General features: G+C 33.2%; 1 protein-coding gene across 5 annotated transcripts in view; it reads left to right on the top strand.

Annotated features, from left to right (window-relative positions):
* LOC125678121 (exocyst complex component 1-like) overlaps nt 1-14,611 on the top strand; it is a 35,897-nt gene that overhangs the window by 2,616 nt on the left and 18,670 nt on the right. For all 5 annotated transcript variants that reach the window (XM_048916274.2, XM_056155653.1, XM_048916275.2 and 2 more), the window contains exons 3-14: nt 271-401; nt 1,281-1,376; nt 1,732-1,795; nt 2,016-2,212; nt 2,926-3,051; nt 3,551-3,652; nt 4,164-4,296; nt 4,407-4,516; nt 6,299-6,448; nt 11,271-11,373; nt 13,411-13,562; nt 13,806-13,919. In XM_048916274.2, the coding sequence (XP_048772231.2) occupies nt 271-401; nt 1,281-1,376; nt 1,732-1,795; nt 2,016-2,212; nt 2,926-3,051; nt 3,551-3,652; nt 4,164-4,296; nt 4,407-4,516; nt 6,299-6,448; nt 11,271-11,373; nt 13,411-13,562; nt 13,806-13,919 (1,478 nt within the window). The remainder of the gene's footprint in view (nt 1-270; nt 402-1,280; nt 1,377-1,731; nt 1,796-2,015; nt 2,213-2,925; nt 3,052-3,550; nt 3,653-4,163; nt 4,297-4,406; nt 4,517-6,298; nt 6,449-11,270; nt 11,374-13,410; nt 13,563-13,805; nt 13,920-14,611) is intronic.

Here is a 14,611-nt window from a genome sequence, read left to right as displayed (position 1 = left end):
ATTCTGAAACACAATGGAGGTGTAGAAAATTCTCGTATATACTCAATTAATTTCATTGTATTCTTGATATGCAAATACTTGAAAAGTATGTTGCATTAAAATATTAAACAGAGAAATAATTTTTGTTCAAGATACATGTATATGTGAATTCTCAGATTATAAATAATATAATAATAATAATAAAGCCTTTATTTATCCAGGATTACAGATTACTTTTTTACATCAAATTGATTATTCGGTTATTGTACTCTTTTAAATTTTCAACCAAAGTGAGTACAGAGACCCCGGTACAGGCTCGAGTTTACCAGGTAAAAAAGGCAGATAAAACAGAGGCTTACAAGAAGAAAGTGACATGGCTGCTGAGAGAATTGAAGGTTGTGGACGGGAAGAGTTCCAGTAAGGTAGGCGGAGAAGTTTGTCCTGTTAACATTTGATATATATACAAATATATGCAAACCAGTGGCATACTAAATTTTATTTTCATTTGATTTACATACTGCGACCAGCGCTAATGTGAAATATACTTTAGCGGCATCACTAAAAGGGAAAGAACTCTTCTTAATTTGTCATATTTATTTTGTGAAAACCTCTTGGTTGTGTAGTAATTTGAGGTATTTGAAAATGTGCTCAGCATAATAGTTGTTTCTTTTTAATGGCAGTTATTTATTGTATTATAAAATTAATTGCTTCCCTTTTCAATATTAAAGGAGCTGAAAATTTTATTTTTCCATTTTTATTGTTTACAGTGCTTAACTAACATATTTCAAATGGTCAACCTAAATTTGAATATCAGTTGTTGAGTTACAAGTGAGATACAGCACTCACAATTCTTTGTTATGTAAACAAGGCTCGTGCCATGTTTTTGTTAACATATATATTGCTTGATAGAAAATACTAGTAGCATGTTTAAAACAAAATAAGATGTGCTAAACACTAGAAACTATTAAATCATGTTCAGAATTAACTTGTACATTGAAAAAATCTGCTTTAAACAAACTTTTACTGGTATATCTAGGTTATACATGTATGTAAACAAAAACAGGGCATTCAAATCTTTACTGACCATTAGAAATACCATAGTTAAGCATTTTGAACATTACAAAATGGAAAAATCAGATATGAAAATTTTGAGCTCAAATTGTGTCCATGCCCCTTCAAATTCCTTATTAAATGTGTAAGTTTAAACTGATTGTGCAGGGCACTGCCATCATACCAGGTTTTATTTTGTGTTTGATGAATTTTACACTCTTCAAAAACTGTATCACCTTCTTTTCTTTCAGGAAACAGCAGAATTTGATCTCCATTTTGAAAAAGTATACAAATGGGTAGCAAGCAGTGTCAATGATAAAGAAACATTCATATCCTGTCTGTGGAAGGTATTTAGAATAAGTGATAAGATCGATACAAATTCTCTAAGTGTTATTAAAGAGGAGGAGTATAGAATATTTGTCAATGGTTAACATTAGCAGTCATATCCTGTCTCTGGAAGATGTGGAGAATACATATATTGTAAAGATAAAAAAAGTCTCTCTATTGCTGAAAATAGAGCATAGAATATAACTGACAATGAAAAAATAATTCATTTGATTACCACCTAAAGATATCCTTGTCATTGGGCAGGTCATCAGTGAGGAGGATATTGAGAATTGAGCAGGAAAAGTTTGGTTATGTCCTGTATTTAGGTTGATGTATATTGTCCTGATCAATCTTTGCACTAATTATTTTCTTCAGTTAAGCCAGAGATATTTGATTCAAAAGCCTGATTTCCTGAATGTTCCAAGACATTTACTAGAAGGTAAATCCAGACAATATATTTAAATCATAATCATATACATGTAAATGTATTACATTGTAACAAGATATCTACTGGAAGAAAAATAAGATTGTGCTTATATTTTCATTTCAAACACTTGATAGGGCTAAAGTTTGTTAAAAAAGAGTGTTTAGCCAATTCTTGCTCAGTGCATTAATGTCACATCAGTTTTGTTGAATCAGCATGTTGTTCCTTACTGTAGAGGTAAGTAGGCCCACAGGCTCCATACAAACGACCCAGCAAGAAGATGACATTGTTACCATGGAAGATGATTACCAGGCCTTGACCCCTAAAGAAGAATCTGACCTTGACCAGTTGATGTCTGAGTGCAAGATTGCCATCAGCAATGCAGAACTGTTTGCAGAGCAGCTTTCCAAACAGTTGTCAGTTCTCGATGGGGTGTGTTAATTTTTGTTGTACATTTTTTTCATATGATAAACAAAGTCGGCAATTTATTGTAGACTATGTTTTTCATTAAAAGACCAAAACTGTTGATACAATATGGATATATATGGAGGATATTAAATGTTTTGTTGTTGGATATAGAATTTATTTCAACAGTGAGACAGGATATTCTTATATTATTTTCACGAGTGCAAAACAGGAGTGAAAATATATTTTAAAGAAATCCTGTCTCACGAGAGTGAAGTAAATTCTATATCCAACAACAAAAACAATGAATTTTCTGCTCATTTCATTTTGTCTGGTTTTTCCTAAGCTTTCCCTTTGACGTTCGAAACAATATTGCACAGAAAATATAGTGCTTAAGAAATATGCAAAATGTATAAAAAATCAATACATTTGAACAATAAGACAACTTTAATTCAATTTTAGTTTGGGTATTCAAATAAAAAAACATGAAAAATTAATTATATATATTTAAACGTAAAATGAAGGTGATCTTATGTATTGGGAATTAATATTTCAGCAAGCAGTCCTGGTTGTTATTTTCACATTATGAAAATAACAGCTGTGAAAATAGCAATTTTTATTCATTGGAGAAATTTCAGCATTTCACTGTTGAAAATGCAATAAACTTTTGTTAGGACATTTTTCATGTTATTACGTTGGACTAATTTTCATGATGTGTATTATAATTTTGTTCATCTCAGGCCAACATTCATTCCATTATGGGGTCTGAGGACCAGGTATTGAACCTGATGAGGCTTCTGGACGACGGCATTCAATCGGCTGAGAAAATTGAAGACAAGCTGGAATTCTATGACAGTATTTTACAGGTATACATGGGACATTGTACTTACCGTACTTTGACATGGTCAGGTTTAGACTTTCTTCAGGTAAATAAAGGTGATTGGTTAGTTGTTTTGGTAAATATGATATGTGATAAAGTCAGACAATCACTAAGTTCTTTACGCTGTGAAATACATCTATATACCACTTGGGTATTGTCATTTGTTGTGCTCTCTGTTGATTTGCCTTTCTCCATCTTGTCCTTGCATCTCTGTTGTCAGACCTGCTTTTTTAATTTGTCTATATTTAAAAAGTGTATGTATTTAACCTTGGTATGAAAAATTATGTGTCTAATGCAATATGATTTAATCAAACATCTGTTATTCACTGTTCTTTTGGAGTAGATACCTAATGTTAAAGGTCGATATTGGATCTCTTTAGTAATCTTCAATGGAGGGAAATATACCTGTGTTGGTTACCATTGTCCTTGGATAAAGAAGACATTTTCAATCTATCCATATGCCAGGATTTTTGTGTGTTTTGTAGAATGTAAAAGATCAGATGGAAGTGATGAAGGAGAAGGATGCACTGATTCAAACAAGAAACAGAAACCATCAGCTACTGCTGGAGAAACTGGACAACTTAGTGGTCAGTAAAGCATGCTGGGTAAAACAAGACAAAGTCTAAATCTTCCTCATCATTCATCAAGCATAGAATTGCTGTACATAGATATACATTTCACCTGCATTGCTGGTAGTAAATCTAGTTAGGTTTTGATAGTACTCAGATGTGTCCTAGTCACTGAAAGGGTGTCTAGTTTTGTGTAAACTGGAAGTGTGCTTAAGTTTCATTTGATGCTGTTCAAAGATTCTACACAAAATTAGTTATTTTTGTCATTCCATGTTGTTAAGAGTACAGTGTACAGTATATAAAGCTATTTGAAAATTGTGTTGCAGTACATATATCTAATCTGGTAACTTGAACAGATTTCATTAGGACTTGCATTAAAGATTTTCACAATAAACATGTATTTTTGATAATTTTGATGCAACAGATATGTATTTACCTGTAGCGTAGTTTTCATACAACGAAATTAGAAATATGGACAATATGACATGTAGTACAGGAGTAGGAATTTGTAAATATATATTTTTGATAGATTCAACTGGATTTAGACACTCTGCACTTAAAGGCCCTACAGGACAGTGACCTTTCTACACCTGGTGGTATATATGAATGTACAGCTGCTGCCCATGCTCTACAGAAATGTCTGAATGCAGACATTCATCCAGGTACTTCCTTCACCATATTGTCTTTGTTTGATTCACATTATTTGAATTTTGAGGCACATTGTGTATTGGGTTTGTGTATACATTTATAAGATTATTTTTTGTGATTTCAGCTTTGAATCAAATGACTGCAGTCGAGGAACAGCAGAGAAAATTCACCAAGTTTTCAGACAAATTTGGCAAGAGATTGGCTCACCACCTTAATAACCTGTTTATCCAACAGGTAATGTTCACTTCAGTTGGTAGAAGTCTCTTCAGACATGAAGAGACAGCAGTGACAGTCACATGTGGGTCTGAGTCAACATTGACATTTCTTGAGAGGAAAATTTGTTCAAGATGTAGATAAGGGGAGAGATCAAAAGATCGATGTGGGATAAAAATCTAAATTCAAATAGTTATGGGGAGGGGAGATAAAATCTCCTGTAAGTGTCTGTCATCCGACATAGATTACACTTGAGTGGAAAAAAAAAAAGACAAGTGTTAAAACCCACATAACATTACATTTTGATGAACATTGAATAGTTTTAATGTACACTTTCATTTGTGAATAATCAATAGAAAAGGTATACTGTGCATTATTTATAATTGTATGTTTTTACATGTTAATCGATTTAGTTTCAACATTCATCTTAATTAGTTTTGATTTAGTTTTTTGTCAGACTTTGAACCTTTGCTCTCACCCCTAAAATATTTATTGTATAGCTTATTTTGAAATGGTTTTATTTCACTCGTAAGATGTACTTGATTCATTTGACTTTATCAACATTTTTTATATCATATGAACTAAGTTACGATGAAGTTGCACCAAATGACGTCCTAGGAATAACATCACAATACGCTTGGCTCCTCTGTTTCCACTTTGTTGCTGTGGCGATATTTCTATGCATCATAAGAAATTATTTTCTTTAAAAATATTTATCAAATTTGTTTTACTGAATAAGATTATAAGTAATGAAATTAATTTCTACTCATTTTATTATACGCCCATCTTTAGACGGGACGTATTATGGTACAGCGATGTCTGTACGTCCGTCCGTTCGGGGTTTTCTCTTAATAATTTCATTTCGCTTTCACATAGCATGCTGAAACTTGCTGTGTAGCTTCTTTGTGGGTCACTCTAGATCATACTGCAATTTTGATCCATTTCGACCTTTTTTCCAGGAGTTTTGCCCCTTTATTTGGAAATAATTATTATATGGAGGGTACATAATTTGTCCACCCTACTCCTCCCACAGTTTTCAAGTGAGAGCCTTCTTATTTTGTGGAGTGTTTGTATGGGTATTGAAGATGTGCATGTGGGATGGATTTTGATTTTCTACAATTTTTGAGAAAATTACAGGTTGTTGAACTCAGTCTATTTGGAAATTAATATTCTATGGAGGGTACATATTTTGTGGAGTGTTTGTATGGGTATTGAAGATGTGCATCTGGGGAAGGATTTTGATTTTCTTCCATTTTTGAAACAATTACAGGTTGTTGAACTTTGTCCATTTTGAGGAAATCTAGATTTTTAAGTTAAGACCCTTTGTTCATATGAAAGTTTGTCGCAGCCTCATGATGGCTGATAATACCTGAAGCAAAATTATACAAATTATAGCACAAGAAAAACACCCTATGTAAGCATTCCACGGGCGTATTATGTACCGTTTGCGGTACTCTTGTATGATATAAAGTAAGTTGGGGCAGTCTATACATTATAATGCGCTTTCCAATTTCTATTATGATATAAAGTAGGGTGGGACTGTTAGCAATCTTTTATAAACCACTTTGTGTTTTATGATTTGTAAACTGCCCTAACTTATTGTTACTTTACATGTATATCATACAAAATATATTCTTTTTAATGGAAATCTATCTGTAAGATGTTATAAGAGATGTACTGTATGTGTTTAGATATGTTATGCATAGCATTTACATGGTCATGTTTTGCATTAATTTTATGGGGACAAATATGAATGTATTCTGCCGCAACAGAATTTACCAGTTTATAATTTGAATTTGACAGGGGAATGAGCTGGGAGAGACGCTCAGTCGCCAGGCGCCAGACTTTAGACTTCCCCAGCACCACTCAGCTCACCGAGATCTCACACCATATGCAGACCTCATGCTCTGGCTGAAGAACTCGGACTTCCATAGTTTTACTGAGCTGTCAAAGGTACAATTATCTGCTAAGGGTTAAATGACAATTGTATTTTGATTGTGTTTTATCTTTTGTTGTTTTGAAGGTACATGTAGGCTTATCTTTGCATATATTTTTATTACAGTAAATTACACTTTCATTCATTGGAGATTTATTTTTGCAGAAATTGACAAGGTTATCTTAAAATTGAGGCTCTCAGGAACATTCATGTAATATATCCTGGATAGGCCAGAAGGCTCCCAGAAATGAGCATTAAAAAATTGTCTCCCATCAGGAGTTTAAAATCTCTCGGATCAAGACCAAAATTTAAAATGATAATATGAAGACTGCCCCTTTGTTATTTTGATTGACTGAATTAGACACACATGGATGATCAGCTGATCATTGACTTGTTTTTATTCAGTAATGACTATAATTATTGATATATTAGTATATTGCAATTAATAATTACTTTATTATGATTTCACTGGACATGTATTTAACTATGTAAATGTGATGAATAAATTGCTGTTTTGAAAATAATTACTGTGAATTTACAGTAAGTGTGAACGACTCAGCTTCTCAAGTTCATTCGCGGTCCCGGATAGTTGATTTCAAAACAAATCTGTCAATGATGACGCATCAAGGAAAGAACAATCACTGCGATTGGACCAATATTTAAAGGGGTGGGAATAAAAATAATTTTAGATGGGCACACGTGTCTTTACACTAACTTGTTATTACGTAATCTTTTAGCACAATGGAAGAGACTCTGCAAAAAGGGGAAACCAATACCAACTAAAACAATGACGTTGATTTTAAGATTACATGCCGAGAGTTTATTTTATGGTAAAATCAGTAAGAAATTAGGCGTCGTAAAGGCCACGTTATAAAATTGTCAATCATGGGAACTCTTGCACCGAAAGTGTCGCCAACGAAGCTCACACCGGATGTACTTATGTTTATCGAGTATGAAATTATTTTATTGCAATTTAGGCCGAGTCAGTTTTTTATATATATATATATATATATATATATATATATATATATATATATATATACACACACACAGGTAACTCTCGAATTATTGCCACTCAAATCATCGCCATTTTCGTTATAACGCCGCATTTTTCTAGGAACATTTTTCCTGTTACTTAAAACTCTCGTTAAAACGCCAAATTCGCTATCGCCATTTCCCACAGTGTTTTCATTACAAAAGTCTATTTCAACGCGTTAATTATCTCGATAAACCGCCATGGGTGCACGTGGTCAGTGAAGCAATAAATTGGTCATTATCAATCTCCGGCGTACACCTGGACAGAAGGATCCCAGTAATTGTTGTATTGAATAAACAAGAAAAATACTCAAGATGAACTGTAGTCAAGTTGTTTATACATCAAAGAAACACATTTCAATTTAGCTATGGCTTCGCCACGAAAGAGGGCCTTGTTAAATTTTGATGAGAAAAAGCAAATCATTACGTACCAAGGACATCATCAAAAATGTACCCATCAGGATATTGCAAATCATGTTTCTGTTTTATGGGAAAAGGCTATATAAAAAGAAGGACAGTCGGCGACATATTAGCAGCAAAGGATCGCTCACTTACACAAGTATTGTAAATAGAGGAAAGATAACTCTTACATATAAAAGAACGGTAACTCTATTTCTTCAAGATGGCAGTAATTCAATTCATCGCCAAATTCGTTATAATGCCATAATTTCATAAGAACAAAAGGTGGCGGTTTATCGAAAGTTGACTGTATATAAATATATATATATATATATATATATATATATATATTTGACGAAGCGAGTGTCGTTCGTACAATGGGTAATCGCAATCATGGACATGCAGTTAGGGGTGGACCAGTGATATAGGTTCAAAGGTACGCCAGTAACGCAACATTAACAATCAACATTTGCTGTGGTTTATTATGACGTTATAGAAGGGGCATCTAATGCTAACGAAATGCTGAATTTCTTTAAAGAGACACTACAGCTCATTTTCCACATTTTGATAAAGTGTTTTTTAAAACACGCATTGATAAAATGATAAATATCATATCGATACTGACATTTTTGAACAATTGGATGCATCAATTTACTCTCAAATGCGCTTTGAAGATCGTCCGGAATTCAAAGGTTTCTTCATGCTGGCTCGGACTTTTGAATGCTTATTTACATCACATGGTTTTGAATGACATCAAAGGTGTTGTGTAGGAAATTATTTGAATTCCCCTTCAAGGGGGTCCACGCTCACCTTTCAAGTATAAGATTTTTCCCTGCTCCTTATAATAAGTAATTATATAAATCATTGTTTCAACAGAAACCCTTCCATGCATGTTCCAATTGACCGATGTTTTTACAACTAACACGTGTCGTGTTCAGATAAAAATAGCACAAGTTTAGTGTCTTCGCGGCTAGTCCCAATGGCAGATTTAGGGGGGGGGGGGGGCAGGATCCCCCTCCCTCTCGCCACAAATTGTGAGTGAAAATCCAAATTTTGCACCCAGAAAGCCGATTACTTTGGCTAATATTAGACTTTGTCATCCCCCTTCGGAAATTCTAGCTAGATCCGCCACTGAGTTGCAATCGTTTCTCCTAGCCCTTTGTTTTCCAACAGTCATACTGATCGCAAGGTCAATTTTATTTCACATATTAGTTTTATCTCATTTTATTTTTATCTCTTTTCTTACAGAATCTGTCAAAATTCTGGATCTATCTATCCACTACACTTTCTCTCACTTCACGACATGCTGCACTGTTTACTGTCTATGCGCATGCGTCTGAAGACCGAAAGGAGGAGACTCGATATTTTTTGTATAGGCCATCAAAAAGTATTAAATTTTACGTTTAAACGAGAATTTTTGACTTTAGATAAGTGTTATTTTCGCAAAGTTCATACATTCAACAATGCAACAAAAATTGAAAAAGCGCTGGGAAAATTGTCATTTCATGATTTTTGCGCAAAATGAGCTGTAGTGTCTCTTTAATAATGTGTTACAGGAGAGGGATGGTTTGGGGAATTTAGTTTTTGCTAGAATTCACAGAACTTGCAGTTGTTCATGCAATCAACAGTATCTAGTGATGGTTACTTCCGAATTTCTTACGAAAATGTGGGTATATATAACAGTAAAAGACATCAAAGCATGCCATGTGTTGAAAATAAATGTTTTCTCCAAGTAGAATATATATTGATCTTATTACTTAATCTGACAAATTATTTTAGGGGCGAGATCAAATGTTCAATGTTTGAGAAAACTGAGTTTGCATAGTTCTCACAAAGACACCCCCCCCCCCCCCCCCCCAATACAAAACTAAATATGAAGTATGTTGAAACTAATCGATTAACAAGTAAAACAAATGAAAGTGTACATTGAAACTATTAAATGTTTATTAAAATGTATTATTATGTGGTTTTGAAGTCAGTTGTATTTTTTTCCCACTAAAGTGTAATCGATGTCGGATGACAGAAACTTACGAATTTTTACCCCCTCTTCCCCCTAACTATTTGAATTTAGAAATTTTTCTGACATCGATCTTTTGATCTCGCCCTTATCCAATGCTTTGTAAGATTTCGAAAATATTCTCCGAGAGATTTATTTAAAAATAACGATATGGAAACTGCGAATGTGAAAGAGACAACAAAACAAAAGCATTGTTCTTAAACGGACAAAATCGCCTATAGAAACATGTACTGAAATTTCTGATCACTTAAAACTGACAAGTATCTACAGAAATTTAAGGGAGTAACCTTTCAATTTTTATTGGGATATAGAAGCAACTGCGGATCCTGCCTTTTCCCGCAGTATTTTTGATCCCGTCTTTTTTTTTTTTTTTCAATATTCAACACTATTTGAATTCTGGGATATTGCTATCCTGCCTTTTCTGTACATATCAGAGCCCGCCTTTTTCACCCTGTATCCCGCCTTTTTATTTCAAATTCCTTTCATGTCCCCTCCCATACCTATTAATACTGCGATGTAGTATATTAGTATGGCACGTTTATTCCTATTTAAAAGATAAAATTTATAAGGTATCTGATAAAAGTTATATCTTCTAAAGTTTACGAGATATCTTGTATATTTTATAAAACATCTTATATTTTTTCTTTATAAGATATCTCATTACTTTTATTCATGTAGATATCTAGTATATATAAGATAAACTTTACAAGACATTTTATTAACGTAATCTCAAATCCCTGTTGTCAAATCAAAACCGATATTGAATCTCACGCTACGTACGGTGCAACTTACATTGAAATCAAATAGTGAAACTTACACTTGTTAGGCACGAGATAATATAATGCCCAATACTTGGGAACGCCTACCTATAATTTAACCGACCAATCAAAAGCACTCTTTAAAATCACTTGGGGACTTTCCAATGAACTATCTGGAGCACGTCATGTACTTGCCGATATGTGTCGTTCACACTTACTGTAAATCCACAGTAATACATAGGTCAGAAACGAAGATAAAAGATATCGTACATGTATTTACATGTTCATATGGAATAGAAACAATTGCATTTGAGAGATTGACCTTTAATAAAGTAAAATCATCTCTGTGTTTTGTTTTCAACTTTTAAAGTAAAAAATAGGGTTGAAAATGGCTGATTTAATTGATTCATATGTTAAAAAATGTCAATATAAAATCTCGAGGAAATGATTCCAGTCTCCTGCATTTTGGAGGTCAATTTCTTGGTTTGGATCCAAGGCTTATGACATTTATGAATGAATGATTTCGTATATATTGAATGTTTGAATATTATGTTTCAGTGATGAATTTGACAAAATACATGTAAACTACATGCAGTATAGTACTTTATGATGTTGTGTATTTCTGCACAGGTCTATACACAGAATTTAAGTAAGCTGTACAATAAGGAGATACAAGACTTCCTGGAAATGGCTAAGCAGAAGTTAGGAAGCAAACCAGACAAGAATAAACTGAGTATGACGCAAAACAAAATCCAAACATTTTTTTTATGATACTACGTGTAGTAGATACAGGGGGTATACTTTTACATTCTAGTACATGTATAGGACGAAGAACCAAAGGAATAAATGTCAAGGTTATTTGTGTTATAGGAGTATAGAAGAAACAAAGGAATAAATGTTTAGGTTATTTGTGTTATAGGAGTATAGAAGAAACAAAGGAATAAATGTCTAGGTTATTGTGTCGCCTGCGTTACGCAGTGGCGACATATAGGGATCACTATCCATCGTCTTGCGTCGTCGTCTGGCGTCGTCGTCGTCACAAAAAATTTCTGTCACAGTTTTCTCAAGAACCACATGGGGCAACTCCCTGATATTTGGCACAGAGCATCAGTATGGCCAACTGTATTGTGTAAGACATTTTCGAATCTGTTGCTTATCAACTTCCTGTTTAGTGACAAAAACCATTTCAATAATTTACTTTTTCAACATTATACGTGATATATTACATATAGAATGAACTAGCAGGCGACACATGTCTTCCGGGGAAGACTTAATACTGCGTTAGTGTTATAGGAGTATAGAAGAAACAAAGGAATAAATGTCTAGGTTATTTGTGTTATAGGAGTATAGAAGAAACAAAGGAATAAATGTCTAGGTTAATTGTGTTATAGGAGTATAGAAGAAAAAAAAGTCATGCAGTCATCTGTGTGATTATGCAAAAATTGTTTTAATATCCCCTCAAAATACAAACAACAACAACAACAGTTACCTATTTGTTGTACTAGTATTTACATCTCTCACTATACAAACAACAACAGTTACCTATTTGTTATTTTAGTATTTACATCTCTCACTATACAAACAACGACAGTTACCTATTTGTTATATTAGTATTTACATCTCTCACTATACAACAACGACAGTTACCTATTCGTTATACTAGTATTTACATCTCTCACTATACAAACAACGACAGTTACCTATTTGTTATACTAGTATTTACATCTCTCACTATACAACAACGACAGTTACCTATTTGTTATACTAGTATTTACATCTCTCACTATACAAACAACAACAGTTACCTATTTGTTATACTAGTATTTACATCTCTCACTATACAACAATAACAGTTACCTATTTGTTATATTAGTATTTACATCTCTCACTATACAACAACGACAGTTACCTATTTGTTATATTAGTATTTACATCTCTCACTATACAACAACGACAGTTACCTATTTGTTATACTAGTATTTACATCTCTCACTATACAAACAACGACAGTTACCTATTTGTTATACTAGTATTTACATCTCTCACTATACAACAACGACAGTTACCTATTTGTTATACTAGTATTTACATCTCTCACTATACAAACAACAACAGTTACCTATTTGTTATACTAGTATTTACATCTCTCACTATACAAACAACGACAGTTACCTATTTGTTATACTAGTATTTACATCTCTCACTATACAAACAACGACAGTTACCTATTTGTTATATTAGTATTTACATCTCTCACTATACAAACAACGACAGTTACCTATTTGTTATATTAGTATTTACATCTCTCACTATACAAGCAACGAGAGTTACCTATTTGTTATACTAGTATTTACATCTCTCACTATACAACAATAACAGTTACCTATTTGTTATATTAGTATTTACATCTCTCATTATACAAACAACGACAGTTACCTATTTGTTATATTAGTAGTTACATCTCTCACTATACAACAACGACAGTTACCTATTCGTTATACTAGTATTTACATTATGTAATTTATTGGTTGCTATGTAAAGTTGAATATTTAATAGCAATACTTTTATCTTGTATTAGATTACATTGAAACAGCATAGGTTTATTATTAACAAAACATTCATGTGTATTGCATGAATTTTGAACACTTTTTTTGTGTTGTAAAAATAGCTACATCCAGTTCTTTGAGAACATAATAAAAACATCGAAAATGTTTCTGTCAAATTCTTTTCAAATGTGACCGAGTTTATGAATATATATTGAATTTTCCAGGTGTTGGTTTGACCAGCCAGGCAAGAGCCCTTTCTGGCTCATCTTCAAGCCTGAACCGGAAAATGTCTGGCTCAGTGCAGAGTCTGAACTCGGATAGTATCTCAATGCATGGATCAAGCCATGACCTAGCTATGAGACATTTATTTGATCAGGTAAAGTAATGCATGTGTTTCGCTTCATATTCATAGTTTGTATGTTGATCAATATGGATACTTTATTTTCATCACACTTTGCTTTCATCTCCTTTAGTTGCCTTTATCATAGTGATGTTTGCGACCTTTATTTTTTATTGTAATATGATAGAACTACCCATATGATTTTGGCAGTTTTCTGATAATTGGTTATTTGAAATGTCAGTTTTTAAAGAGATTATTAAAGATATGTTTTTGGTGCAGGTCATTGACAAAATCCTCAATGAACTGGAACCTGTTTGTCTAGCAGAGCAGGACTTTTGTGTGAGATTCTTCCATCTTGCTGGGGACACTCCGGTCATAAAGGAACCCAAACAGGTAATTAACTAATTTAAAAAGAACCTCCGTGATTAAATGATAGAAAACCATAATTATGACTGCTGGATGTTCTTAAGGTTGCTCACTACACCCTGAAATAGTTTCTCAAATCAGTACAAATTGATTAAATTATAAAAGATATGATGATATACAATAACTATATATGCCAAAATGGCAAAAAATATACAAATTTGGATAAAAACATGATTTTCCAAAAAATTATTTTAACACATATAAACAAAAGACTGGCGGATTTGACCTCAAGATCTGCGGTTCACCAGCCCAATGCTTTAACCACTGAGCTATGATGATAGACAAACAAATCGATCGATACAATTAATTTCACAAAACATGTAAATCGCCATCTTGTGACATGGTGTCATACAGAGTATAAGCTTTAGTGTAGTGAGCTACCTTAAAACTTAAAATACTATCTGTAAAAATGGACTTTTCAAAAGGGCATCAGATTTGTCCTTTAGGATTAAATTGGTGAAAATGTCCCTCAGGTATTTAGTCACTGAACTACAGTGCAATTTACATCTGTTAGTGTACATTGAAATGAAGTATATACATTTTGTGATTGTGTGTCTGTTGTGCAATTCATGGAGAATATTCCATGTAAAATCCATATCATACAGTATGTCGTCTCAGCCTGAGTGGCCCCATGTCTGAGTGGTCAAAGGCCTGAGTGG

This window comes from Ostrea edulis, chromosome 2 (assembly GCF_947568905.1).
Source record: "Ostrea edulis chromosome 2, xbOstEdul1.1, whole genome shotgun sequence".
In the NCBI taxonomy this organism is placed as follows: Eukaryota; Metazoa; Mollusca; class Bivalvia; order Ostreida; family Ostreidae; genus Ostrea; species Ostrea edulis.
The sequence above is the reverse complement of the archived record's forward strand: the minus strand, read 5'-3'. Positions and strand labels throughout refer to the sequence as shown.